This window comes from Panulirus ornatus, chromosome 2, assembly GCF_036320965.1.
Source record: "Panulirus ornatus isolate Po-2019 chromosome 2, ASM3632096v1, whole genome shotgun sequence".
NCBI classification, from domain to species: domain Eukaryota; kingdom Metazoa; phylum Arthropoda; class Malacostraca; order Decapoda; family Palinuridae; genus Panulirus; species Panulirus ornatus.
In genome coordinates, this window is record NC_092225.1 from 42879797 (window position 1) to 42907303 (window position 27507).

Sequence of the window (27507 nt, forward strand, 5' to 3'; positions counted from 1 at the left end):
GTTATTTGATATTCACAGTAACTACTGCGATATTTGAGAATTTACGTGTTGGCCACAAACTGCTGTCGTGTGAAGTTGTACTGAGATCCTTTACTATGTGACGATGAGCTGCGCAATCCACACAGGTACATTGCAAGTCTGCGATCAAAGACTAGTTGGACAGTATAATATCCTGTATCATGTTGTCTTTCTTCCTACCTCATATACTTGGATACAAGGTCTTTGAGTGAAACAGAATTGAGCTTACTTTTTCAAGTATTAAAACATGAAGACTTATCATATGTCCAACGCCAAGGACCACGAACATTCCCTGCAATTTGAGAATGACATAAGAGACAGATATACCAAATCCATAACAAATTGGTTTCATACATATTTGATTATATGTTCTTTTTATTCATGCATTCTGGACACGATGGATTAAGTTACCCAAATGTTTTTCAAGGAAAGATGCGAGATGATTGAAATCATCTTTGGCGTTTGAAGACATGTTGTAGAGTTCGGAACAGATGTCAACATCCAGTGTTCGAACAAGCCTTTTTCTACTATATCCATAACCCTGTAAGTCAATAAATACACATGAATACAACTGAATAACTGGTGAACACATGACTGGTGAACACCGACACTAATAAAAAAGGATTTAATACAGAAAAGTCAAGAGATGCGTCTCAACAAGTAGATATTTCTGCTCGTATACACACACACACACACACACATACATACACACTCACACAAATATATATATATATATATATATATATATATATATATATATATATATATATATATATATATATATATATATATATATATATATATATATATATGTGAATAAGAGCAAGGTTATTAGGTACAGTAGGGTTGAGGGTCAAGTCAATTGGGAGGTGAGTTTGAATGGAGAAAAACTGGAGGAAGTGAAGTGTTTTAGATATCTGGGAGTGGATCTGTCAGCGGATGGAACCATGGAAGCGGAAGTGGATCATAGGGTGGGGGAGGGGGCGAAAATTTTGGGAGCCTTGAAAAATGTGTGGAAGTCGAGAACATTATCCCGGAAAGCAAAAATGGGTATGTTTGAAGGAATAGTAGTTCCAACAATGTTGTATGGTTGCGAGGCGTGGGCTATGGATAGAGTTGTGCGCAGGAGGATGGATGTGCTGGAAATGAGATGTTTGAGGACAATGTGTGGTGTGAGGTGGTTTGATCGAGTAAGTAACGTAAGGGTAAGAGAGATGTGTGGAAATAAAAAGAGCGTGGTTGAGAGAGCAGAAGAGGGTGTTTTGAAATGGTTTGGGCACATGGAGAGAATGAGTGAGGAAAGATTGACCAAGAGGATATATGTGTCGGAGGTGGAGGGAACGAGGAGAAGAGGGAGACCAAATTGGAGGTGGAAAGATGGAGTGAAAAGGATTTTGTGTGATCGGGGCCTGAACATGCAGGAGGGTGAAAGGAGGGCAAGGAATAGAGTGAATTGGAGCGATGTGGTATACAGGGGTTGACGTGCTGTCAGTGGATTGAATCAAGGCATGTGAAGCGTCCGGGGTAAACCAAGGAAAGCTGTGTAGGTATGTATATTTGCGTGTGTGGACGTGTGTATGTACATGTGTATGGGGGGGGTTGGGCCATTTCTTTCGTCTGTTTCCTTGCGCTACCTCGCAAACGCGGGAGACAGCGACAAAGTATTAAAAAAAAAAAAAAAAAAAAAAAAAAAAAAATATATATATATATATATATATATATATATATATATATATATATATATATATATATATATATATATATATATATATATATATATATATATATATATATATATATATATATATATATTCCAATGAGTCCAAGAGGAAAATGAAACTAGATAAGTTCCCAAGTGCATTTTCAAGTAATAATCACATCATCAGGGGAGACACAAGAGAGAAATATAACACTCAGTTAATAAACAACGAAGAGACGTAGATAGGGCGCCATTTGGTAAACATACGATTCTCCAATACAGACAACGAACTTTACATAAATTTATCATGTGGACAAGAAGGTGAATTGTTTACAAATTCTATCAACAATAAAGTTATCCAATTTGTATAGACCATAACAAATATTAAGATTATAATTCTTTTCGTATTTAGGATTAGAGGATTCAGTGATATTTCTCATGGTACTGGAGTTAGAGTTAATCACTGAGATGGCATTACTCCAGTCGATAAAATGATCATAGTTTTTAAAGTGATTTAACAAGGTATTTGATTCTTGTCCCGTTCTTATATTACATTTATATAGCTTAAGTCTAACAGAAAGATCCTTACCAGTCTGCCCAACAGAAAAATTATCACAATTTCTATATGGTGCATTATAGATCCACCCAGGAGAATTTTCTGGTGAGTTCCTGACTAAGAAATTCTTTATAGTATTATTGTTGCTTAAGGCAACATTTACATAAAAGGATTTAACCAACATGGGAAGTAAAGTAAGAATATTAATACAAGAGAGAAATAAAAGATTTTTGGTGTCGATAGGAGGCTGGGGCTCATCTCTACAAAATGATTTCTTTGCTAACTTAAAGGATTTATCAATGAAATATCTGAGGTACTTTAACTTAGATCCAATATAATATATCTTCTCAAACTCATCATCAATAAACTCTGGACTGCAAACACGTAATGCCCAAAGTATCATAGATTGAAATGGTGATAATTTAACTCTGTCATGTTGAGATGAGTAATTATGAATATATGAGAATACATTGGTAGGTTTTCTGTATATGCTAAACTTAAACTTGTTTCCTTGCCAATATATCATGCAATCTAAAAATGGTAACATACCATTAATTTCATTTTCTAGAGTTAATTTGATGGAAGGTACTAAATTTTTTGTCATTTTTGCCCCCTTCTTTGCTATATATGTAAGGATTTATCAAAACACATGAACAAAATTTTCAGGCAAGACCTATAGTAAGTACAGTAGGCTCCATCACATATAAATTGTCAAAATGGTTAGTATCTTTATCAAACCCTTTAGTGGGTAAGTTATAGAATTCAAAGATCATGAATAATGTAGATTTAGTGAAGAAACATAACGATATCAGTGTTGGTTTTGTTTCCTTACTTTTCACAAAAATTTTTTATCGAGGATGTAAGGAATGTGTACGTGTAGGAGGAGAGTAAAGGGATTGGTTCTCAGTGAATGTAGGTTTACGGCAGGGGGGTGTGAAGTCTCCATGGTTGTTTCATTTGTTTCTGGATGGGGTTCTTAGAGAGGTGAATGGAATGGTTTTGGAAAGAGGGGCAAGTGTGAAGTCTGTTGTAAATGAGAGAGCTTGGGAAGTGATTCAGTTGTTGTTCGCTGATGATACATCGCTGGTGGCTGATTCATGTGAGAAACTGCAGAAGCTGGCGACTGAGTTTGGTAAAGTGTGTGAAAGAAGAAAGCTGAGAGTAAATATGAATAAGAGCAAGGTTATTAGGTACAGTAGGGTTGAGGGTCAAGTCAATTGGGAGGTTAGTTTGAATGGAGAAAAACTCGAGGAAGTGAAGTGTTATAGACATCTGGGAGTGGATTTGGCCGCGGATTGAACCATGGAAACGGAAGTGAATCATAGAGTAGGGGAAGGGGCGAAAATTATAGGAGCCTTGAAGAATGTGTGGAAGTCGAGAACATTATCTCGGAAAGCAAAAATGGGTATATTTGAAGGGATAGTGGTTCCAACAATGTTGTTTGGTTGCGAGGCGTGGGCAATGGATAGCGTTGTGCGCAGGAGGATGGATGTGCTTGAAATGAGATGTTTGAGGACAATCTTTGGTGTGAGGTGGTTTGATCGAGTAAATAATAATAGTGTATGAGAGATGGGTGGTAATAAAAAGAGTGTGGTTGAGAGAGCAGAAGAGGGTGTTTTGAAATGGTTTGGTCACGTGGAGAGAATAGGTGAGGAAAGATTGACCAAGAGGATGTATGTGTCAGAGGTGGAGGGAACGAAGAAGAGTGGGAGATCAAATTGGAGGTGGAAAGGTGGAGTGAAAAAGATTCTTATTGATCGGGGTCTGAACATGCAGGACGATGAAAGGCGTGCAAGGAATAGAGTAAATTGGAACGATGTGGTATACCGGGATCGACGTGCTGTCAGTGGATTGAACCAGGGCATGTGAAACGTCTAGGGTAAACCATGGGATGTTCTGTGGGACTTAGATGTGGAAACGGAGCTGTGATTTCGTTGCATTATTAAATGACAGCTAGAGACTGAATGTGAACGAATGGGGATTTGTTGTCCTCCTAGCGCTATCTCGCGCACATGAGGGGGGAGGGGTTTGTTATTTTATGTGTGGCAGGGTGGCGATGAGAATCAATAAAGATAGACAGTATGAATTATGTACATGTGCATATGTGTATATGTATGTTTGTGTGTATATATATATATATATATATATATATATATATATATATATATATATATATATATATATATATATATATATATATATATATATATATATATATATATATATATATATATATATATATATATATATATATATATTTATATATATATATATATATATATATATATATATATATATATATATATATATATATATATATATATATATATATATATATATATATATATATATATATATATATATATATATATATATATATATATATATATATATATATATTATATATATATATATATATATATATATATATATATATATATATATATATATATATATATATATATATATATATATATATATATATATATATATATATATATATATATATATATATATATATATATATATATATATATATATATATATATATATATATATATATATATATATATATATATATATATATATATATATATATATATATATATATATATATATATATATATATATATATATATATATATATATATATATATATATATATTATATATATATATATATATATATATATATATATATATATATATATATATATATATATATATATATATATATATATATATATATATATATATATATATATATATATATATATATAATATATATATATATATATATATATATATATATATATATATATATATATATATATATATATATATATATATATATATATATATATATATATATATATATATATATATATATATATATATATATATATATATATATATATATATATATATATATATATATATATATATATATATATATATATATATATATATTTTTTTTTTTTTTTTTCTTTTTTTCTTTTTTTTTGGCTTTGTCGCTGTCTCTCGCGTTTGCGAGGTAGCGCAAGGAAACAGACGAAAGAAATGGCCCAGCCCACTCCCATACACATGTATATACATACACGTCCACGCACGCATATATATATACCTACACATCTTTCCATGGTTTACCCCAGACGCTTCATATGCCCTGATTCAATCCACTGACAACACGTCAACCCCGGTATATCACATCGATCCACTTCACTCTATTCCTTGCCCTCCTTTCACCCTCCTGCATGTTCAGGCCCCGATCACATAAAATCTTTTTCACTCCATCTTTCCAACTCCAATTTGGTCTCCCACTTCTCCTCGTTCCCTCCACCTCCGACACATATATCCTATTGGTCAATCTTTCCTAACTCATTCTCTCCAAGTGCCCAAACCATTTCAAGACACCCTCTTCTGCTCTCTCAACCACGCTCTTTTTATTTCCACACATCTCTCTTACCCTTACGTTACTTACTCGATCAAACCACCTCACACCACACATTGTCCTCAAACATCTCATTTCCAGCACATTCATCCTCCTGCGCACAACTCTATCCATAGCTCACGCCTCGCAACCATACAACATTCTTGGAACCATTATTCTTTCAAACATACCCATTTTTGCTTTCCGAGATAATGTTCTCGATTTCCACACATTCTTCAAGGCTACCAGGATTTTCGCCCCCTCCCCCACCCTATGATCCACTTTCGCTTCCATGGTTCCATCCGCTGCCAGAACCACTCCCATATATCTAAAACACTTTACTTCCTCCAGTTTTTCTCCATTCAAACTTACCTCCCAATTGACTTGACCCTCAGCCCTACTGTACCTAATAGCCTTGCTCTTATTCACATTTACTCTTAACTTTCTTCTTTCACACACTTTACCAAACTCAGTCACCAGCTTCTGCAGTTTCTCACATGAATCAGCCACCAGCGCTGTATCATCAGCGAACAACAACTGACTCACTTCCCAAACTCTCTCATCCCCAACAGACTTCATACTTGCCCCTCTTTCCAAAACTCTTGCATTCACCTCCCTAACAACCACATCCATAAACAAATTAAACAACCATGGAGACATCACACACCCCTGCCGCAAACCTACATTCACTGAGAACCAATCACTTTCCTCTCTTCCTACACGTATACATGCCTTATATCCTCGATAAGAACTTTTCACTGCTTCTAACAACTTGCCTCCCACACCATATGTTCTTAATACCTTCCACAGAGCATCTCTATCAACTCTATCATATGCCTTCTCCAGATCCAGAAATGCTACATACAAATCCATTTGCTTTTCTAAGTATTTCTCACATACATTCTTCAAAGCAAACACCTGATCCACACATCCTCTACCAATTCTGAAACCACACTGCTTTTCCCCAATCTGATGCTCTGTACATGCCTTCACCCTCTCAATCAATACCCTCCCATATAATTTACCAGGAATACTCAACAAACTTATAAATCTAAAATTTGAGCACTCACTCTTATCACCTTTGCCTTTCTACAATGGCACTATGCAAGCATTCCACCAATCCTCAGGCACCTCACCATGAGTCATACATACATTAAATAACCTTACCAACCAGTCAATGATACAGTAATTCCTTTTTAATAGATTCCACCGCAATACCATCCAAACCTGCTGCCTTGCCAGCTTTCTTCTTCAGCAAAGCTTTTACTACCTCTTCTCTGTTTACCAAATCATTTTCCCTAACCCTCTCACTTTGCACACCACCTCGACCAAAACACCCTATATCTTCCACTATATCATCAAACACATTCAACAAACCTTCAAAATATTCACTCCATCTCCTTCTCACATCACCACTACTTGTTATCGTCTCCCCATTTGCGCCCTTCACTGAAGTTACTATTTGCTCCCTTGTCTTACGCACTTTATTTACCTCCTTCCAGAACATCTTTTTATTCTCCCTAAAATTCAATGATACTCTCTCAACCCAACTCTCATTTGCCCTCTTTTTCACCTCTTACACCTTTCTCTTGACGTCCTGTCTCTTTCTTTTATACATCTCCCACTCAATTGTATTTTCTCCCTGCAAAAATCGTCCAAATGCCTCTCTCTTCTCTTTCACTAAAAATCTTACTTCTTCATCCCACCACTCACTACCCTTTCTAATCAACCCACCTCCCACTCTTCTCATGCCACAAGCTTCTTTTGCGCAATCCATCACTGATTTCCTCAATACATCCCCTTCTTTCCCCACTCCCCTTACTTCCATTGTTCTCACCTTTTTTCATTCTGTAATCAGTCTCTCCCGGTACTTCCTCACACAAGTCTCCTTCCCAAGCTCACTTACTCTCACCACCCTCTTCACCCCAACATTCACTCTTCTTTTCTGAAAACCCCCACAAATCTTCACGTTCGCCTCCACAAGATAATGATCAGACATCCCTCCAGTTGCACCTCTCAGCATATTAACATCCAAAAGTCTCTCTTTCGCGCGCCTGTCAATTAACACGTAATCCAATAACGCTCTCTGGCCATCTCTCCTACTTACATACGCATACTTATGTATATCTCGCCTTTTAAACCAGGTATTCCCAATCACCAGTCCATTTTCAGCATATAAATCTACAAGCTCTTCACCATTTCCATTTACAACCCTGAACACCCCATACATACCAATTATTCCCTCAACTGACACATTACTCACCTTTGCATTCAAATCACCCATCACTATAACCCGGTCTCGTGCATCAAAACCACTAACACACTCATTCAGCTGCCCCCAAAACACTTGCCTCTCATGATCTTTCTTCTCATGCCCAGGTGCATATGCACCAATAATCACTCATCTCTCTCCATTAACTTTCAGTCTTACCCATATTAATTATATATATATATATATATATATATATATATATATATATATATATATATATATATATATATATATATATATATATATATACATATATATATATATATATATATATATATATATATATATATATATATATATATATATATATATATATATATATATATATATATATATATATATATATATATATATGTATATATATATATATATATATATATATATATATATATATATATATATATATATATATATATATATATATATATATATATATATATGGGAAAGGATCACAATTTTGCGCGTGATCAAGATATTCCTATGAGTCCACGAGGAAAATGAAACACGAAAAGTTCCCAAGTGCACTTTCGTGTAATAATCACATCATCAGGGGAGACACAAGAGAGGAATATAACAGTCGGTTGATATACACCGAAGAGACGAAGCTAGGACGCCATTTGGTAAACATGTGATTGTCCAAAACATACAATCATATGTTCACCAAATGGCGTTCTAGGTTCGTCTCTTCGATGTATATCAAATGACTGTTATATTCCTCTCTTACTTCTCCCCTGTTGATGTGATTATTACACGAAAGTGCACTTGGGAACTTTACGTGTTTCATTTTCTCCGTGGACCCATAGGAATACATGTATATATATGTATATATATATATATATATATATATATATATATATATATATATATATATGTAAACGTTGAGACGTATAGATATTTATATTTGCGTGTTTTGACGTTTATGTATATACATGTGCATGTGGGTGGGTTGGGCCATTCTTTCGTTTTTTTCCTTGTGTTACCTCGCTAACGCGGTAGCCAGCGACAAAGCAAAATATATATATATATATATATATATATATATATATATATATATATATATATATATATATATATATATATATATATATATATATATATATAATTAGTTATAGTTAATAAATTTAGTGTGCAGGAAAAACCTATATCAATACCACTTATCTATGACGGGAGTTTGAGCGCCATACTTCGGAAGAGCCATAGCCAAGGGTACGCTCAAGTATCTCCCTCTGGACAGGTAGAAATCACACCGACCTGCAGATATTATATTTTCGTTATCTCTATATATCATATATACCAGACTCTACTAAGCACATATACACAAGCAGGTTCAGCAATCAAAAGAAATTAAACCTGATATTAAGACAACATAGACGAGGCTAAAGTATGAGAGAAGTGTATGTTCCTTTAAAGGTAAACAATGTAGCGGAAACAGCAAGAAGTTTCTACGAAGAGTTTTTGATAGCATCTTCTTGAACCTGTTCGAGAAAAGTCTTGTGCTAGGAGATTTCTGACCACGAGATCCACTTCCACGAGAACGTGGTCACCAGACCTCACCAATGTGTCGACGATGCTCGGAAATTCAGGGAACAACCTGTATATTAGCCGTCCAGTGTCCTCCATGTCCACCACATCACGAAATAAGACAGAATCCACAGACTAAAAAAAAAAATAGAAAACATTTTAAAATCTTAACACACACACACACACACACACACACACACACACACACACACACACACACAAACAAACACACATACACACACACACACACACACACACACACACACACACACACACACACACACACACAGACACAGACACACATACACACACACACACACACAGATATATATATATATATATATATATATATATATATATATATATATATATATATATATATATATATATATATATATTTTTATATATTTTTTTATTATACATTGCCGCTGTCTCCCGCGTTTGCGAGGTAGCGCAAGGAAACAGACGAAAGAAATGGCCCAACCGCCCCCCCCATACACATGTATATACATACGTCCACACACGCAAATATACATACCTACACAGCTTTCCATGTTTTACCCCAGACGCTTCACATGCCTTGATTCAATCCACTGACAGCACGTAAACCCCGGTATACCACATCGCTCCAATTCACTCTATTCCTTGCCCTCCTTTCACCCTCCTGCATGTTCAGGCCCCGATCACACAAAATCTTTTTCACTCCATCTTTACACCTACAATTTGGTCTCCCTCTTCTCCTCGTTCCCTCCACCTCCGACACATATATCCTCTTGGTCAATCTATCCTCACTCATTCTCTCCATATGCCCAAACCACTTCAAAACACCCTCTTCTGCTCTCTCAACCACGCTCTTTTTATTTCCACACATCTCTCTTACCCTTACGTTACTCACTCGATCAAACCACCTCACACCACACATTGTCCTCAAACATCTCATTTCCAGCACATCCATCCTCCTGCGCACAACTCTATCCATAGCCCACGCCTCGCAACCATACAACATTGTTGGAACCACTATTCCTTCAAACATACCCATTTTTGCTTTCCGAGATAATGTTCTCGACTTCCACACATTCTTCAAGGCCCCCAGAATTTTCGCCCCCTCCCCCAACCTATGATCCACTTCCGCTTCCATGGTTCCATCCGCTGCCAGATCCACTCCCAGATATCTAAAACACTTCACTTCCTCCAGTTTTTCTCCATTCAAACTCACCTCCCAATTGACTTGACCCTCAACCCTACTGTACCTAATAACCTTGCTCTTATTCACATTTACTCTTAACTTTCTTCTTCCACACACTTTACCAAACTCAGTCACCAGCTTCTGCAGTTTCTCACATTAATCAGCCACCAGCGCTGTATCATCAGCGAACAACAACTGACTCACTTCCAAAGCTCTCTCATCCCCAACAGACTTCATACTTGCCCCTCTTTCCAAAACTCTTCCATTTACCTCCCTAACAACCCCATCCATAAACAAATTAAACAACCATGGAGACATCACACACCCCTGCCGTAAGCCTACATTCACTGAGAACCAATCACTTTCCTCTCTTCCTACACGTACACATGCCTTACATCCTCGATAAAAACTTTTCACTGCTTCTAACAACTTTCCTCCCACACCATTTATTCTTAAAACCTTCCACAGAGCATCTCTGTCAACTCTATCATATGCCTTCTCCAGATCCATAAATGCTACATACAAATCCATTTGCTTTTCTAAGTATTTCTCACATACATTCTTCAAAGCAAACACCTGATCCACGCATCCTCTACCACTTCTGAAACAACACTGCTCTTCCCCAATCTGATGCTCTGTACATGCCTTCACCCTCTCAATCAATACCCTCACATATAATTTCCCAGGAATACTCAACAAACTTATACCTCTGTAATTTGAGCACTCACTCTTATCCCCTTTGCCTTTGTACAATGGCACTATGCACGCATTCCGACAATCCTCAGGCACCTCACCATGAGTCATACATACATTAAATAACCTTACCAACCAGTCAACAATACAGTCACCCCCTTTTTTAATAAATTCCACTGCAATACCATCCAAACCTGCTGCCTTGCCGGCTTTCATCTTCCGCAAAGCTTTCACTACCTCTTCTCTGTTTACCAAATCATTTTCCCTAACCCTCTCACTTTGCACACCACCTCGACCAAAACACCCTATATCTGCCACTCTATCATCAAACACATTCAACAAACCTTCAAAATACTCACTCCATCTCCTTCTCATATCACCACTACTTGTTATCACCTCCCCATTTGCGCCCTTCACTGAAGTTCCCATTTGCTCCCTTGTCTTACGCACTTTATTTACCTCCTTCCAGAACATCTTTTTATTCTCCCTAAAATTTAATGATACTCTCTCACCCCAACTCTCATTTGCCCTTTTTTTCACCTCTTGCACCTTTCTCTTGACCTCCTGTATCTTTCTTTTATACATCTCCCACTCAATTGCATTTTTTCCCAGCAAAAATCGTCCAAATGCCTCTCTCTTCTCTTTCACTAATACTCTTACTTCTTCATCCCACCACTCACTACCCTTTCTAATCAACCCACCTCCCACTCTTCTCATGCCACAAGCATCTTTTGCGAAATCCATCACTGATTCCCTAAATACATCCCAATCCTCCCCCACTCCCCTTACTTCCATTGTTCTCACCTTTTTCCATTCTGTACTCAGTCTCTCCTGGTACTTCCTCACACAGGTCTCCTTCCCAAGCTCACTTACTCTCACCACCCTCTTCACCCCAACATTCACTCTTCTTTTCTGAAAACCCATACAAATCTTCACCTTAGCCTCCATAAGATAATGATCAGACATCCCTCCAGTTGCACCTCTCAGCACATTAACATCCAAAAGTCTCTCTTTCGCACGCCTGTCAATTAACACGTAATCCAATAACGCTCTCTTGCCATCTCTCCTACTTACATAAGTATACTTATGTATATCTCGCTTTTTAAACCAGGTATTCCCAATCATCAGTCCTTTTTCAGCACATAAATCTACAAGCTCTTCACCATTTCCATTTACAACACTGAACACCCCATGTATACCAATTATTCCCTCAACTGCCACATTACTCACTTTTGCATTCAAATCACCCATCACTATAACCCGGTTTCGTGCATCAAAACCACTAACACACTCATTCAGCTGCTCCCAAAACACTTGCCTCTCATGATCTTTCTTCTCATGCCCAGGTGCATATGCACCAATAATCACCCACCTCTCTCCATCAACTTTCAGTTTTACCCATATTAATCGAGAATTTACTTTTTTACATTCTATCACATACTCCCACAACTCCTGTTTCAGGAGTTAAGTTTATAAAATGGGAAATATATATATATATATATATATATATATATATATATATATATATATATATATATATATATATATATATATATATATATATATATATATATATATATATATATATATATATATATATATATATATATATGCATATATATGCATATATATTATTATCATTATTATTTTGCTTTGTCGCTGTCTAACGCGTTTACGAGGTAGCGCAAGGAAACAGACAAAAAAAATGGCCCAACCCACTCCCATACACATATATACACATACACGTCCAAACACGCAAATATACATACCTATACATATCAATGTACACATATATATACACATACAGACACATACACATACAGACACATACACATACCCATGCACACAATTCACACTGTCTGCCTTTATTCCTTCCTAACGCCACCTCGCCACACATGGAATACCATCCCCCTCCCCCCACATATGTGCGAGATAGCGCATGGAAAAGACAACAAAGGCCTCATTCGTTCACACTCAGTCTCTAGCTGTCATGCAATAATGCCCGAAATCACAGCTCCATTTCCACATCCATGCCCCACACAACTTTCCATGGTTTACCCCAGACGCTTCACATGCCCTGAGTCAATCCACTGACATCACGTCAACACCGGTATATCACATCGATCCAATTCACTCTATTCCTCGCCCGCCTTTCATCCTCGTGCATGTTCAGGCCCCGATTACTCAAAATCTTTTTCACTCCATCTCTCCACCTCCAATTTGGTCTCCCACTTCTCCTCGTTCCCTCCACCTCCGACACATATATCCTCTTGGTCAATCTTTCCTCACTCATTCTCTCCATGTGCCCAAAACATTTCAAAACACCCTCTTCTGCTCTCTCAACCACTCTCTTTTTATTTCCACACATCTCTCTTACCTTTACATTACTTACTCGATCAAACCACCTCACATCACACACTGAGCTCAAACATCTCATTTCCAGCACATCCTCCCTCCTGCGCACAACTCTGTCCATAGCCCACGCCTCGCAAACATACAACATTATTGGAACCACTATTCCTGCAAACATACCCATTTTTGCTTTCCGATATTAATGTACTCGACTTCCACACATTCTTCAAGGCTCCCAGGATTTTCGCCCCCTCCCCCACCCCACGATTCACTTCCACTTCCATGGTTCCATCAGCTGTCAGATCCACTCCCAGATATCTAAAACACTTTACTTCCTCAAGTTTTTCTCCATTCAAACTTACCTCCCAGTTGAATTGACCCTCAACCCTACTGTACCTAATAACCTTGCTCTTATTCATATTTACTCTTAACTTTCTTCTTTCACACATTTTACCAAACTCAGTCACCAGCTTCTGCAGTTTCTCACATGAATCAGCCACCAGCGCTGTATCATCACCGAACAACAACTGACTCACTTCCCAAGCTCTTTCATCCACAACAGACTTCATACTTGCCCCTCTTTCCAAAACTCTTGCATTCAACTCCCTAACAACCCCAACCATAAACAAATTAAACAAACATGGAGACATCACACACCGATGCCGCAAACCTACATTCAATGAGAAACAATCACTTTCCTCCCTTCCAACACGTACATATGCCTTAAATCATCGATAAAAACTTTTCACTGCTTCTATCAACTTGCCTCCCACACCATATATTCTTAATCCCTTCCACAGAGCATCTCTATCACCTCTATCATATACCTTCTCCAGATCCATAAATGCTACATACATATCCATTTGCTTTTCTAAGTATTTCTCACATACATTCTTCAAAGCAAACACCTGATCCAGCCATCCTCTACCACTTCTGAAACCACACTGCTCTTCCCCAATCTGATGCTCTGTACATACCTTCACCCTCTCAATCAATACCCTCCCATATAATTTACCAGGAATACTCAACAAACTTATACCTCTGTAATTTGAGCACTCACTCTTATCCCCTTTGCCCTTGTATAATGGCACTATGCAAGCATTCCGCCAATCCTCAGGCACCTCACCATGACTCATACATATATTAAATAACCTTACCAACCAGTCAACAATACAGTCACCCCCTTTTTTAATAGATTCTACTGAAATACCATCCAAACCTACTGCCTTGCCGGTTTTCATCTTCCGCAAAGCTTTTACTATGTCTCCTCTGTTTACCAAATCATTTTCCCTAACCCTCTCACTTTGCACACCAACTCGACCAAAACACCCTATATATATATATATATATATATATATTTTTTTTTTTTTTTTGCTTTGTCGCTGTCTCCCGCATTTGCGAGGTAGCGCAAGGAAACAGACGAAAGAAATGGCCCAACCCACCCCCATACACATGTATATACATACGTCCACACACGCAAATATACATACCTACACAGCTTTCCATGGTTTACCCCAGACGCTTCACATGCCCTGATTCAATCCACGGACAGCACGTCAACCCCGATATACCACATCGATCCAATTCACTCTATTCCTTGCCCTCCTTTCACCCTCCTGCATGTTCAGGCACCGATCACACAAAATCTTTTTCACTCCATCTTTCCACCTCCAATTTGGTCTCCCACTTCTCCTCGTTCCCTCCACCTCCGACACATATATCCTCTTGGTCAATCTTTCCTCACTCATACATATACTATTCGCCATTTCCCACGTTAGCGAGGTAGCGTTAGGAACAGAGGAATGGGCCTTTTTTGCAATATCCTCACCTGGCCACCTCTGTTCCTTATTTTGGAAAATTAAAAAAAAAATCTAGAGGGGAGGATTTCAGCCCCCCGCTCCCTCCCCTTTTAGTCGCCTTCTACGACACGCAGGGAATACGTAGGAAGTATTCTTAATCCCCTATCCCCAGGGATATATATATATATATATATATATATATATATATATATATATATATATATATATATATATATATATATATATATATATATATATATATATTCCCTAGGGATAGGGGAGAAAGAATACTTCCCATGCATTCCTCTCGTGTCGCAGAAGGCGACTAATGGGGACAGGAGCGGGGGCCAGAAACACTCCCCTCCTTGTATTTTGACTTTCTAAAAGGAGAAACAGAAGAAGGAGTCACGCGGGGAGTGCTCATCCTCCTCGAAGGCTCAGATTGGGGTGTCTAAATGTGTGTGGATGTAACCAAGATGAGGAAAAAGGAGAAATGCGTAATATGTTTGAGGCAAGGAACTTGGATATTTTGGCTCCGAGTGAAACGAAGCTCAAGGGTAAAGGGGAAGAGTGGTTTGGGAATGGGTTGGGAGTAAAGTCAGGGGCTAGTGAAATGATAAGACCAAGGGAAGGAGTAGCAGTACTCCTGAAACAGGAGTTTTGGGAGTATATGATGGAGTGTAAGAAAGTAAATTCTAGATTGATATGGGTAAAACTGAAAGTTGATGGAGAGAGATGGGTACTTATTGGTGCATATGCACCTGGGCATGAGAAGAAAGATCATGAGAGGCAAGTGTTTCGGGAACAGCTGAATGAGTGTGTTAGTGTTTTTGATGCACAAGACCGGGTTATAGTGATGGGTGATTTGAATGCAACGGTGAGTAATGTGACAGTTGAGGGAATAATTGGTATACATGGGGTATTCAATGTTGTAAATGGAAATGGTGAAGAGCTTGTGGATTTGTGTACTGAGAAAGGACTGGTGATTGGGAATACCTGGTTTACAAAGCGATATATACATAAGTATATGTTTGAAAGTAGGAGAAATGGCCAGAGAGCGTTATTGGATTACGTGTTAATTGATAGGCGCGCGAAAGAGAGACTTTTGGATGTTAATACGCTGAGAGGTGCAACTGGAGGGATGTCTGATCATTATCTTGTGGTCGCGAAGGTGAAGATTTCTAGGGGTTTTCAGAAAAGAAGAGAAAATATTGGGGTGAAGAGAGTGGTGAGAGTAAGTGAGCTTGGGAAGGGGACTTGTGTGAGGAAGTACCAGGAGAGACTTAGAACAGAATGGAAAAAAGTGAGAACAAAGTAGGTATGGAGAGTGGGGGAGGAATGGGATGTATTTAGGGAAGCAGTGATGCCTTCCGCAAAAGATGCTTGTGGCATGAGAAACGTGGGAGGTGGGTTGATTAGAAAGGGTAGTGAGTGGTGGGATGAAGAAGTCAGATTATTAGTGATAGGGAAGAGAGAGGCATTTGGACGATTTTTACAGGGAAAAATGCTAATGATAGGGATATGAATCAAAGAAGCAGGCAAGAGGTCAAGAGAAAGATGCAAGAGGTGAAATGAGGGCAAATGAGAGGTGGGGTGAGAGATTATCATTAGATCTTAGGGAGAATAAAACAATATTTTGGATGGAGGTAAATAAAGTACGAAAGACAAGGAAGCAAATGGGAACTTCAGTGAAGGGGGCTAATGGGTAGGTGATAATAAGTATTGGTGATGTCAGAAGGATATGGAGTGAGTATTTTTAAGGTTTTTTGAAAATGTTTTATGATAGAGTGGCATATATAGGGTGTTTTGGTCGAGGTGGTGTGCAAAGTGAGAGAGTTATGGAAAATGATTTGGTAAATAGAGAAGAGGTACTAAAAGCTTTGCGGAAGGTGAAAGCCGGCAAGGCAGCAGGTTTGGATGGTATTGCAGTGGAATCTATTAAAAAAGTGGTTGACTGTATTGTTGACTGGTTGGTAAGGTTATTTAATATATATATGGTTCATAGTGTGGTGCCTGATGATTGGCGGAATGCTTGCTTAGTGCCATTGTTCAAAAGCAAAGGGGATCAAAGTGAGTGTTCAAATTACAGAGGTATAAGTTTGTTGAGTATTCCTGGTACATCATATGGGAGGGTATTGATTGAGAGGGTGAAGGCATGTACAGAGCATCAGATTGGGGAAGAGTAGTGTGGTTTCAGAAGCGGTAGAGGATGTGTGGATCAGGTGTTTGCTTTGAAGAATATATGTGAGAAATACTTAGAAAAGCAAATGGATTTGTATGTAGCATTTATGGATATGGAGAAGGCATACGATAGAGTTGATAGAGATGCTCTGTAGAAGGTATTAGGAATATATGGTGTAGGAGGCAAGTTGTTAAAAGCACTGAAAAGTTTTTATCGAGGATGTAAAGCATGTGTATGTGTAGGAAGAGAGGAAAGTGATTGGTTCGCAGTGAATGTAGGTTTGCGGCAGGGGTGTGTGATGTCTCCATGGTTATTTAATTTGTTTATGGATGGGGCTGTTAGGGAGGTGAATGCAAGAGTTTTGGAAAGAGGGGTAAGTATGCAGTCTGTTGTGGATGGGAGAGCTTGGGAAGTGAGTCAGTTGTTGTTCGCTGATGATACAGCACTGGTGGCTGAATCAAGTGAGAAACTGCAGAAGCTGGTGGCTGTGTTTGGTAAAATGTGTGAAGGAAGAAGGATGAGAATAAATGTGAATAAGAGCAAGGTTATTAGGTACAGTAGGGTTGAGGGTCAAGTCAATTGGGAGGTAGGGTTGAATGGAGAAAAACTGAAGGAGGTAAAGTGTTTTAGATATTTGGGAGTGGATCTGGCAGCGGATGGAACCATGGAAGCGGAAGTCAATCATAGGGTGGGGGAGGGGGCGATAACTCTTGGAGCCTTGAAGAATGTTTGGAAATCGAGAACATTATCTCAGATAGCAAAAATGGGTATGTTTGAAGGAATAGTGGTTCCAACAATGTTGTATGGTTGCGAGGCGTAGGCTATGGATAGAATTGTGCGCAGGGAGGTGGAGATGTTAGAAATGACATGCATGAGGACGATATGTGGTGTGAGGTGTTTTGATCGAGTAAGTTATGTAAGGGTAAGAGCCATGTGTGGAAATAAAAAGAGTATGGTTGAGGGAGCAGAAGAGGGTATTTTGAAATGGTTTGGTCACATGGAGAGAATGAGTGAGTAAAGATTGACCAAGAGGATATATGTGTCAGAGTTGGAGGGAAAGAGAAGTGGGAGACCAAATTGGAGGTGGAAAGATGGAGTGTAAAAGATTTTGTGTGATCGGGGTCTGAACATGCAGGAGGGTGAAAGGCGTGCAAGGAATAGAATGAATTGGAACGATGTGGTATACCGGGGTCGACGTGCTGTTAATGGATTGAACCAGGGCCTGTGAAACGTCTGGGTAAACCATGGAAAGTTCTGTGGGACCTGGATGTGGAAAGGGAGCTATGGTTTCGGTGCATTATTACGTGACTGCTAGAGACTGTGTGCGAGCGAATGGGGCCTTTGTTGTCTTTTCCTAGCGCTAACTCGCACACATGAGGGGGGAGGGGGTTGTTATTCCATGTGTGGCGAAGTGGTGATGGATATAAATAAAGCCAGACAGTTTGAATTATGTACATTTGTATAAATATATATGTCTGTGTGTATATATATGTGTACATCGAGATGTATAGGTATGTGTATTTGCATGGGTGGACGTGTATGTACATACATGTGTATGTGGGCGGGCTGAGCCATTTCTTTCGTCTGTTTCTTTGCGCTACCTCCCTAACGCGGGAGACAGCGACAAAGCAAAATTGATAAACAAATAAATATTTACATATATATATATTTACGTATATATATATATATATATATATATATATATATATATATATATATATATATATATATATATATATATATATATATATATATATATATATATATATATATATATATATATATACATATATATATATATATATATATATATATATATATATATATATATATATATATATATATATATATATATATATATATATATATATATATATATATTCCAAAGAGTCCACGGGGAAAATGAAACGCGAAAAGTTCCCAAGTTCACTTTCGTGTAATAATCACATCATCAGGGGAGACACATGAGAGAAATATAAAAGTCAGTTGATATACATCGAAGAGACGAAGCTAGGACGCCATTTGGTAAACATGTGATTGTCCAAAACATACAACGAGCGTTCATAAACTTATCATTTTACAAATCTTATCAACAATAAAGTTGTCTAATTTGTATAGACCATCACTAATATTAAGATTATAATTCTTTTTGTATCTAATGATGGAAGAATCAATGATATATCTCTTGGTAGTTGAGTTAGAGTTAAAAACTGAGATGGTGTTACTCCAGTCAATACAGTGATCATGGTTTTCAGCATGATTAAACAAAGCATTTGATTCTTGTCCCGGTCTTATACTATATTAATGTTGCTTAAGTTTAACAGAAAGATCCTTACCTGTCTGACCAATATAATATTTATCACAGTTTCCACAAGGCACTTATAGATGCATCCAAGAGAATTTTCTGGTGAATTCCTGATTAAGATATTCTTTATAGTATTATTGTTGCTAAAGGAAACATTTGCACCGAAGGGTTTAAGCAACATGGGAAGCAAAGTGAAATTATTATTAAAAGGGAGAACTAAAAGATTCTTGTTGTCAATGGGAGGTTTGGGCTCAACTCTATAAAATGATCTCTTTGCTAACTTAAGAGATTTATCAATGAAAGATATAGGATACTTTAACTTAGATCCAATAGAATATATCTTCTCAAACTCGTCATCAATAAACTCTGGACTGCAAATACGTAATGCCCTAAGGAACATCGATTGAAATGATACTAATTTAACTCTGTCATGTTGAGATGAGTAATAATGGATATACGAGCATACATTGGTTGGTTTTCTGTATATGCTAAACTTAAACTTGTTTCCTTGTCTATGGATGATGCAATCTAAAAATGGTAACATACCATTATTTTCATTTTCTACGGTAAATTTGATGGAAGGTACTAAATTGTTAAGTAAGGGGAGAAATATTTGTAAAATTTCATTTGTTGGCCAAACACAAAGAACATCATCTACATACCTAAACCAAATTGCAGTAGCATGTAAGATATCCTTTAGTAATTTTGTTTCAAAAAATTCCATATAAAGATTACTTAGTATAGGTGAGAGAGGGTTACCCATTGCCATACCAAATTTTTGAGCATAATAATCTCCATTAAATTGAAATAGTCTTTTGTACACAATTTTATCAGTTCGATGAAATTAGACTTTGAAACAGGTAAATGAATATCATCCAAGACATCAAATAGATATTCTAAGATGTCATCAACTGGAACTTTAGTGAAAAAAGAGGAAACATCAAAGCTAACTAATTTGAAATCAAAATTAATATTAATATTGTTTAGCTTGTTGACTAAATCTACATTGTTCATGATATTAGAATTTGATACCTTACCCACTAAAGGGCTTAATAAAGAAACTAACCATTTTGACAATCTATATGTGATAGAGCCTACTGAACTCACTATAGGTCTTGCTGGAAAATTCTGTTTATGTGTTTGGATAAGTCAATACATATATGGCAATGAAGTGGACAAAGATGACTTTTGATAAGAGAAATGTTACCTTTCAGCAACTTCATATCTTTATTGAAGTGAGAATTAACTGCTCCTAAGGGATTTTAACTAAGTTTAGAATGTGTTGTGTTATCATTTAGAAGATCATTCATTTTAGATAAATAGTTACTTTTGTCTAAAATCACAACAGTGGTGGCCTTATGTACTTTAGTGATATGTATATCCTTGTCCTTTTTTAAGGTGTTAGTAGCTCTTATGAATCTTTTAGGGCAATTAGCTTCCACGGGTTTTGGCAAACTGGCATACACTAAACCCTTACAGATATTAATATCATCATTACTTAAATTACGGTATTTCTCTAAATTAGTATAGGTATGTAGATGATGTTCTTTGTGTTTGGCCAACAAATGAAAATTTACAAATATTTTTCCCCTTACTTTGCAAACTAGTACCTTCCATCAAATTTACTGTAGAAAATGAAAATAATGGTATGCTACCATTTTTAGATTGCATGATCCATAGACAAGGAAACAAGTTTAAGTTCAGCATATACAGAAAACCCACAAATGTATGCTCATATATCCATTATTACTCATCTCAACATGACAGAGTTAAATTATCATCATTTCAATCTATGTTCCATAGGGGATTACATATTTGCAGTCCAGAGTTTATTGATGATGAGTTTGAGAATATATATTCTATTGGATCTAACTTAATGTACCCTAGCTCTTTCATCGATAAATCCCTTAAGTTAGCAAAGAAATCATTTTATAGATTTGAGCCCAAACTTCCCATTGACATTAAGAATCTTTTAGTTCTCCCTTTTAATAATAATTTTACTTTGCTTCTCATGTTTCTTAAATCCTTTAATGTGAATGTTGCCTTTAGCAATTAAAATACTATAAAGAATATCTTAATCAGGAATTCACCAGAAAATTCTCTTGGATACATCTATAAAGTGCCTTGTGGAAACTGTGATAAATTTTATGTTGGTCAGACTGGTAAGGCTCTTTCTGTTAGACTTAAGTTACATAGATATAGTATAAGAACGGGACAAGAATCAAATGCCTTGTTTAATCATGTTAAAAACTATGATCATTGTATTGACTGGAGTAAAGCATTCTCAGTTATTAACTCTAACTCTATTACCAAGAGAAATATCATTGAATCTTCTATCATTAAATACACAAAGAATCATAATCTTAACATTAATGATGGTCTATACAAATTAGATAACATTATTGTTGATAAGATTTGTAAAATGAAAGTTTATGAACACTCGTTGTATGTTTTGGAAAATCATATGTTTACCAAATGGCGTCCTAGTTTCGTCTCCTAGATATATATCCATTGACTGTTTTATTTCTCTTTTGTGTCTCAACTAATAATGTGATTATTACACGAAAGTGCACTTGGGAACATTTGGTGTCTCATTTTCCCGGTGGACTCATAGGAATATCTTCATCACGCGCAAAATTGTGATCCTTCCCAATATGTATATATATATATATTTTTGTTTTTTCTTTTATACTTTGTCGCTGTCTCCCGCGTTTGCGAGGTATATATATATATATATATATATATATATATATATATATATATATATATATATATATATATATATATATATATATATATATATATATATATAAATATATATATATATATATATATATATATATATATATATATATATATATATATATATATATATATATATATATGTGTGTGTGTGAACGCATGTACAGAGCATAAGATTGGGGAAGGGCAGTGTGGTTTCAGAAGTGGTAGAGGATGTGTGGATCAGGTGTTTGCTTTGAAGAATGTATATGAGAAATACTTTGAAAAGCAAATGGATTTGTATGTAGCATTTATGGATCTGGAGAAGGCATATGATAGAGTTGATAGAGATGATCTGTGGAAGGTATTAAGAATATATGGTGTGGGAGGCAAGATGTTGGAATCAGTGAAAAGTTTTTATCGAGGATGTAAGGCATGTGTACGTGTAGGAAGAGAGGAAAGTGATTGGTTCTCAGTGAATGTAGGTTTGCGGCAGGGGTGTTTGATGTCTCCATGGTTGTTTAATTTGTTTATGGATGGGGTTGTTAGGGAGGTGAATGCAAGAGTCCTGGAAAGAGGGGCAAGTATGAAGTCTGTTGGGGATGAGAGAGCTTGGGAAGTGAGTCAGTTGTTGTTCGCTTATGATACAGCGCTGGTGGCTGATTCATGTGAGAAACTGCACAAGCTGGTGACTGAGTTTGGTAAAGTGTGTGAAAGAAGAAATTTAAGAGTAAATGTGAATAAGAGCAAGGTCATTAGGTACAGTAGGGTTGAGGGTCAAGTCAATTGGGAGGTAAGTTTGAATGGAGAAAAACTGGAGGAAGTAAAGTGTTTTAGATATCAGGGAGTGGATCGGGCAGCAGATGGAACCATGGAAGCGGAAGTGAATCATATGGTGGGGGAGGGGGCGAAAATCCTGGGAGCCTTGAAGAATGTGGGGAAGTCGAGAACATTATCTCGGAAAGCAAAAATGGGTATGTTTGATGGAATAGTGGTTCCAACAATGTTGTGTGGTTGCGAGGCGTGGGCTATGGATAGAGTTGTGCGCAGGAGTGTGGATGTGCTGGCAAAGAAGAGATGTTTGAGGATAATGTGTGGTGTGAGGTGGTTTGATCGAGTAAGTAATGTAAACGTAAGAGAGATGTGTAGAAATAAAAAGAGCGTGGTTGAGAGAGCAGAAGAGGGTGTTTTGAAATGTTTTGGGCACATGGAGAGAATGAGTGAGGAAAGATTGACCAAGAAGATATATGTGTCGGAGGTGGAGGGAACGAGGAGAAGTGGGAGACCAAATTGGAGGTGGAAAGATGGAGTGAAAAAGATTTTGAGTGATCGGGGCCTGAACATGCAGGAGGGTGAAAGGCGGGAAAGGAATAGAGTGAATTGGATCGATGTGGTATACCGGGGTTGACGTGCTCTCAGTGGATTTAATCAGGGAATGTGAAGCATCTGGGGTAAACCCTGGAGAGTTGTGTGCGGCCTGGAAGTGGAAATGGAGCTGTGATTCGGTCATTATTGCATGACAGCTAGAGACTGAATGTGAACGAATGGCGCCTTTGTTGACTTTTCCTAGCGCTACATCGCACACATGAGGAGGGAGGGGGATGGTATTCCATGTGTGGCGAGGAGGCGATGGGAATGAATAAAGGCAGACAGTGTGAATTGTGTGCATGGGTATATATGTATGTGTCTGTGTGTGTATATGTATATGTGTATATGTATACATCGAGATGTATAGGTATGTATATCGCGTGTGTGGATGTGTATGTATATACCTGTGTATGGGGGTGGGTTGGGCCATTTCTTTCGTCTGTATATTTTATATATATATATATATATATATATATATATATATATATATATATATATATATATATATATATATATATATATATATTTTTTTCTTTTATTATACTTTGTCGCTGTCTCCCGCGTTTGCGAGGTAGCGCAAGGAAACAGACGAAAGAAATGGCCCAACCCCCCCCCTACACATGTATATACATACGTCCACACACGCAAATATACATACCTACACAGCTTTCCATGGTATATATATATATATATATATATATATATATATATATATATATATATATATATATATATATATATATATATATATATATATATGAAAGCCATAGAAAGCCTCGGGTGAGACGGTGGTTGGAGGAACGTAAGGATCTTCATAAATCTTTAGAACATTACACAGCAAAATCATTAAAGAAAATAGAAAACTTTGATGACCCAACTTAGTATACATGTATGTTAGAAGAAATGCTGAAAGTTGAAGAATCACAAAGGAATTCAATATTCTACCGTGAAAACAATAAATGAATGAAAACCTGCACTGCCATAGATAAATTGATATTAGATGATAGTACTTTCATATTGATAGTAAGCATGATGTATAAGATTGAGTGAAGAAGACACTAACCAAGCTTGAAATGAGTCAGAAGTAGATAGTAATGAAAATGATGATAAAAAAGATACTTAGTGTGTACAGTCATGCTCTTTCACATTCATATTTATATTCTTGATAAAGAAAACATGAATTCATCATGAGAAATCCTAGCTAGTAATCCAAAGTATTTAAAATTCTGTAGATCTGAACCATTATGTGACATTCATTTTTTTTCATTCATTTCAAGCTTGAAGTTTCAGTTTTCTAAATTGTTTCTTACATTATTCATATGTATATATATGTATGTGTGTGTGTGTGTATATGTGCGTATGTATGTGTATGTGTGTGTATGTGTGTATGTATATATATATGTATATTATCCCTGGGGATAGGGGTGAAAGAAAACTTCCCACGTATTCCTCGCGTGTCGTAGAAAGCGACTAGAGGGGACGGGAGCGGGGGGCCAGAAATCCTCCCCTCCTTGTATTAACTTTCTAAAATTGGAAACAGAAGAAGGAGTCACGCGGGGAGTGCTCATCCTCCTCGAAGGCTCAGACTGGGGTGTCTAAATGTGTGTGGATGTAACCAAGATGTGAAAAAAGGAGAGATAGGTAGTATGTTTGAGGAAAGGAACCTGGATGTTTTGGCTCTGAGTGAAACGAAGCTCAAGGGTAAAGGGGAAGAGTGGTTTGAGAATGTCTGGGGAGTAAAGTCAGGGGTTAGTGAGAGGACAAGAGCAAGGGAAGGAGTAGCAATACTCCTGAAACAGGAGTTGTGGGAGTATGTGATAGAGTGTAAGAAAGTAAATTCTCGATTAATATGGGTAAAACTGAAAGTTGATGGAGAGAGGTGGGTGATTATTGGTGCATATGCACCTGGGCATGAGAAGAAAGATCAAGAGAGGCAAGTGTTTTGGGAGCAGCTGAATGAGTGTGTTAGTGGTTTTGATGCACGAGACCGGGTTATAGTGATGGGTGATTTGAATGCAAAGGTGAGTAATGTGGCAGTTGAGGGAATAATTGGTATACATGGGGTGTTCAGTGTTGTAAATGGAAATGGTGAAGAGCTTGTAGATTTATGTGCTGAAAAAGGACTGATGATTGGGAATACCTGGTTTAAAAAGCGAGATATACACAAGTATACTTATGTAAGTAGGAGAGATGGCCAGAGAGCGTTATTGGATTACGTGTTAATTGACAGGCGTGCGAAAGAGAGACTTTTGGATGTTAATGTGCTGAGAGGTGCAACTGGAGGGATGTCTGATCATTATCTTGTGGAGGCTAAGGTGAAGATTTGTATGGGTTTTCAGAAAAGAAGAGTGAATGTTGGGGTGAAGAGGGTGGTGAGAGTAAGTGAGCTTGAGAAGGAGACCTGTGTGAGGAAGTACCAGGAGAGACTGAGTACAGAATGGAAAAAGGTAAGAACAATGGAAGTAAGGGGAGTGGGGGAGGAATGGGATGTATTTAGGGAATCAGTGATGGATTGCGCAAAAGATTCCTGTGGCATGAGAAGAGTGGGAGGTGGGTTGATTAGAAAGGGAAGTGAGTGGTGGGATGAAGAAGTAAGAGTATTAGTGAAAGAGAAGAGAGAGGCATTTGGACGATTTTTGCAGGGAAAAAATACAATTGAGTGGGAGATGTATAAAAGAAAGAGACAGGAGGTCAAGAGAAAGGTGCAAGAGGTGAAAAAAGGGCAAATGAGAGTTGGGGTGAGAGAGTATCATTAAATTTTAGGGAGAATAAAAAGACGTTCTGGAAGGAGGTACATAAAGTGCGTAAGACAAGGGAGCAAATGGGAACTTCAGTGAAGGGCGCAAATGGGGAGGTGATAACAAGTAGTGGTGATATGAGAAGGATATGGAGTGAGTATTTTGAAGGTTTGTTGAATGTGTTTGATGATAGAGTGGCAGATATAGGGTGTTTTGGTCGAGGTGGTGTGCAAAGTGAGAGGGTTAGGGAAAATGATTTGGTAAACAGAGAAGAGGTAGTGAAAGCTTTGCGGAAGATGAAAGCCGGCAAGGCAGCAGGTTTGGATGGTATTGCAGTGGAATTTATTAAAAAAGGGGGTGACTGTATTGTTGACTGGTTGGTAAGGTTATTTAATGTATGTATGACTCATGGTGAGGTGCCTGAGGATTGTCGGAATGCGTGCATAGTGCCATTGTACAAAGGCAAAGGGGATAAGAGTGAGTGCTCAAATTACAGAGGTATAAGTTTGTTGAGTATTCCTGGTAAATTATATGGGAGGGTATTGACTGAGAGGGTGAAGGCATGTACAGAGCATCAGATTGGGGAAGAGCAGGGTGGTTTCAGAAGTGGTAGAGGATGTGTGGATCAGGTGTTTGCTTTGAAGAATGTATGTGAGAAATACTTAGAA

General features: G+C 37.3%; 1 protein-coding gene across 1 annotated transcript in view; it reads right to left on the reverse strand.

Annotated features, from left to right (window-relative positions):
* Positions 1–397: 397 nt before the first annotated feature.
* Positions 398–27507, reverse strand: part of LOC139752148 (uncharacterized) — a 65795-nt gene continuing 38685 nt past the window's right edge. Inside the window, exon 9 of the mRNA XM_071668081.1 lies at positions 398–559. Coding sequence (XP_071524182.1) covers positions 398–559 — 162 coding nt within the window. The remainder of the gene's footprint in view (positions 560–27507) is intronic.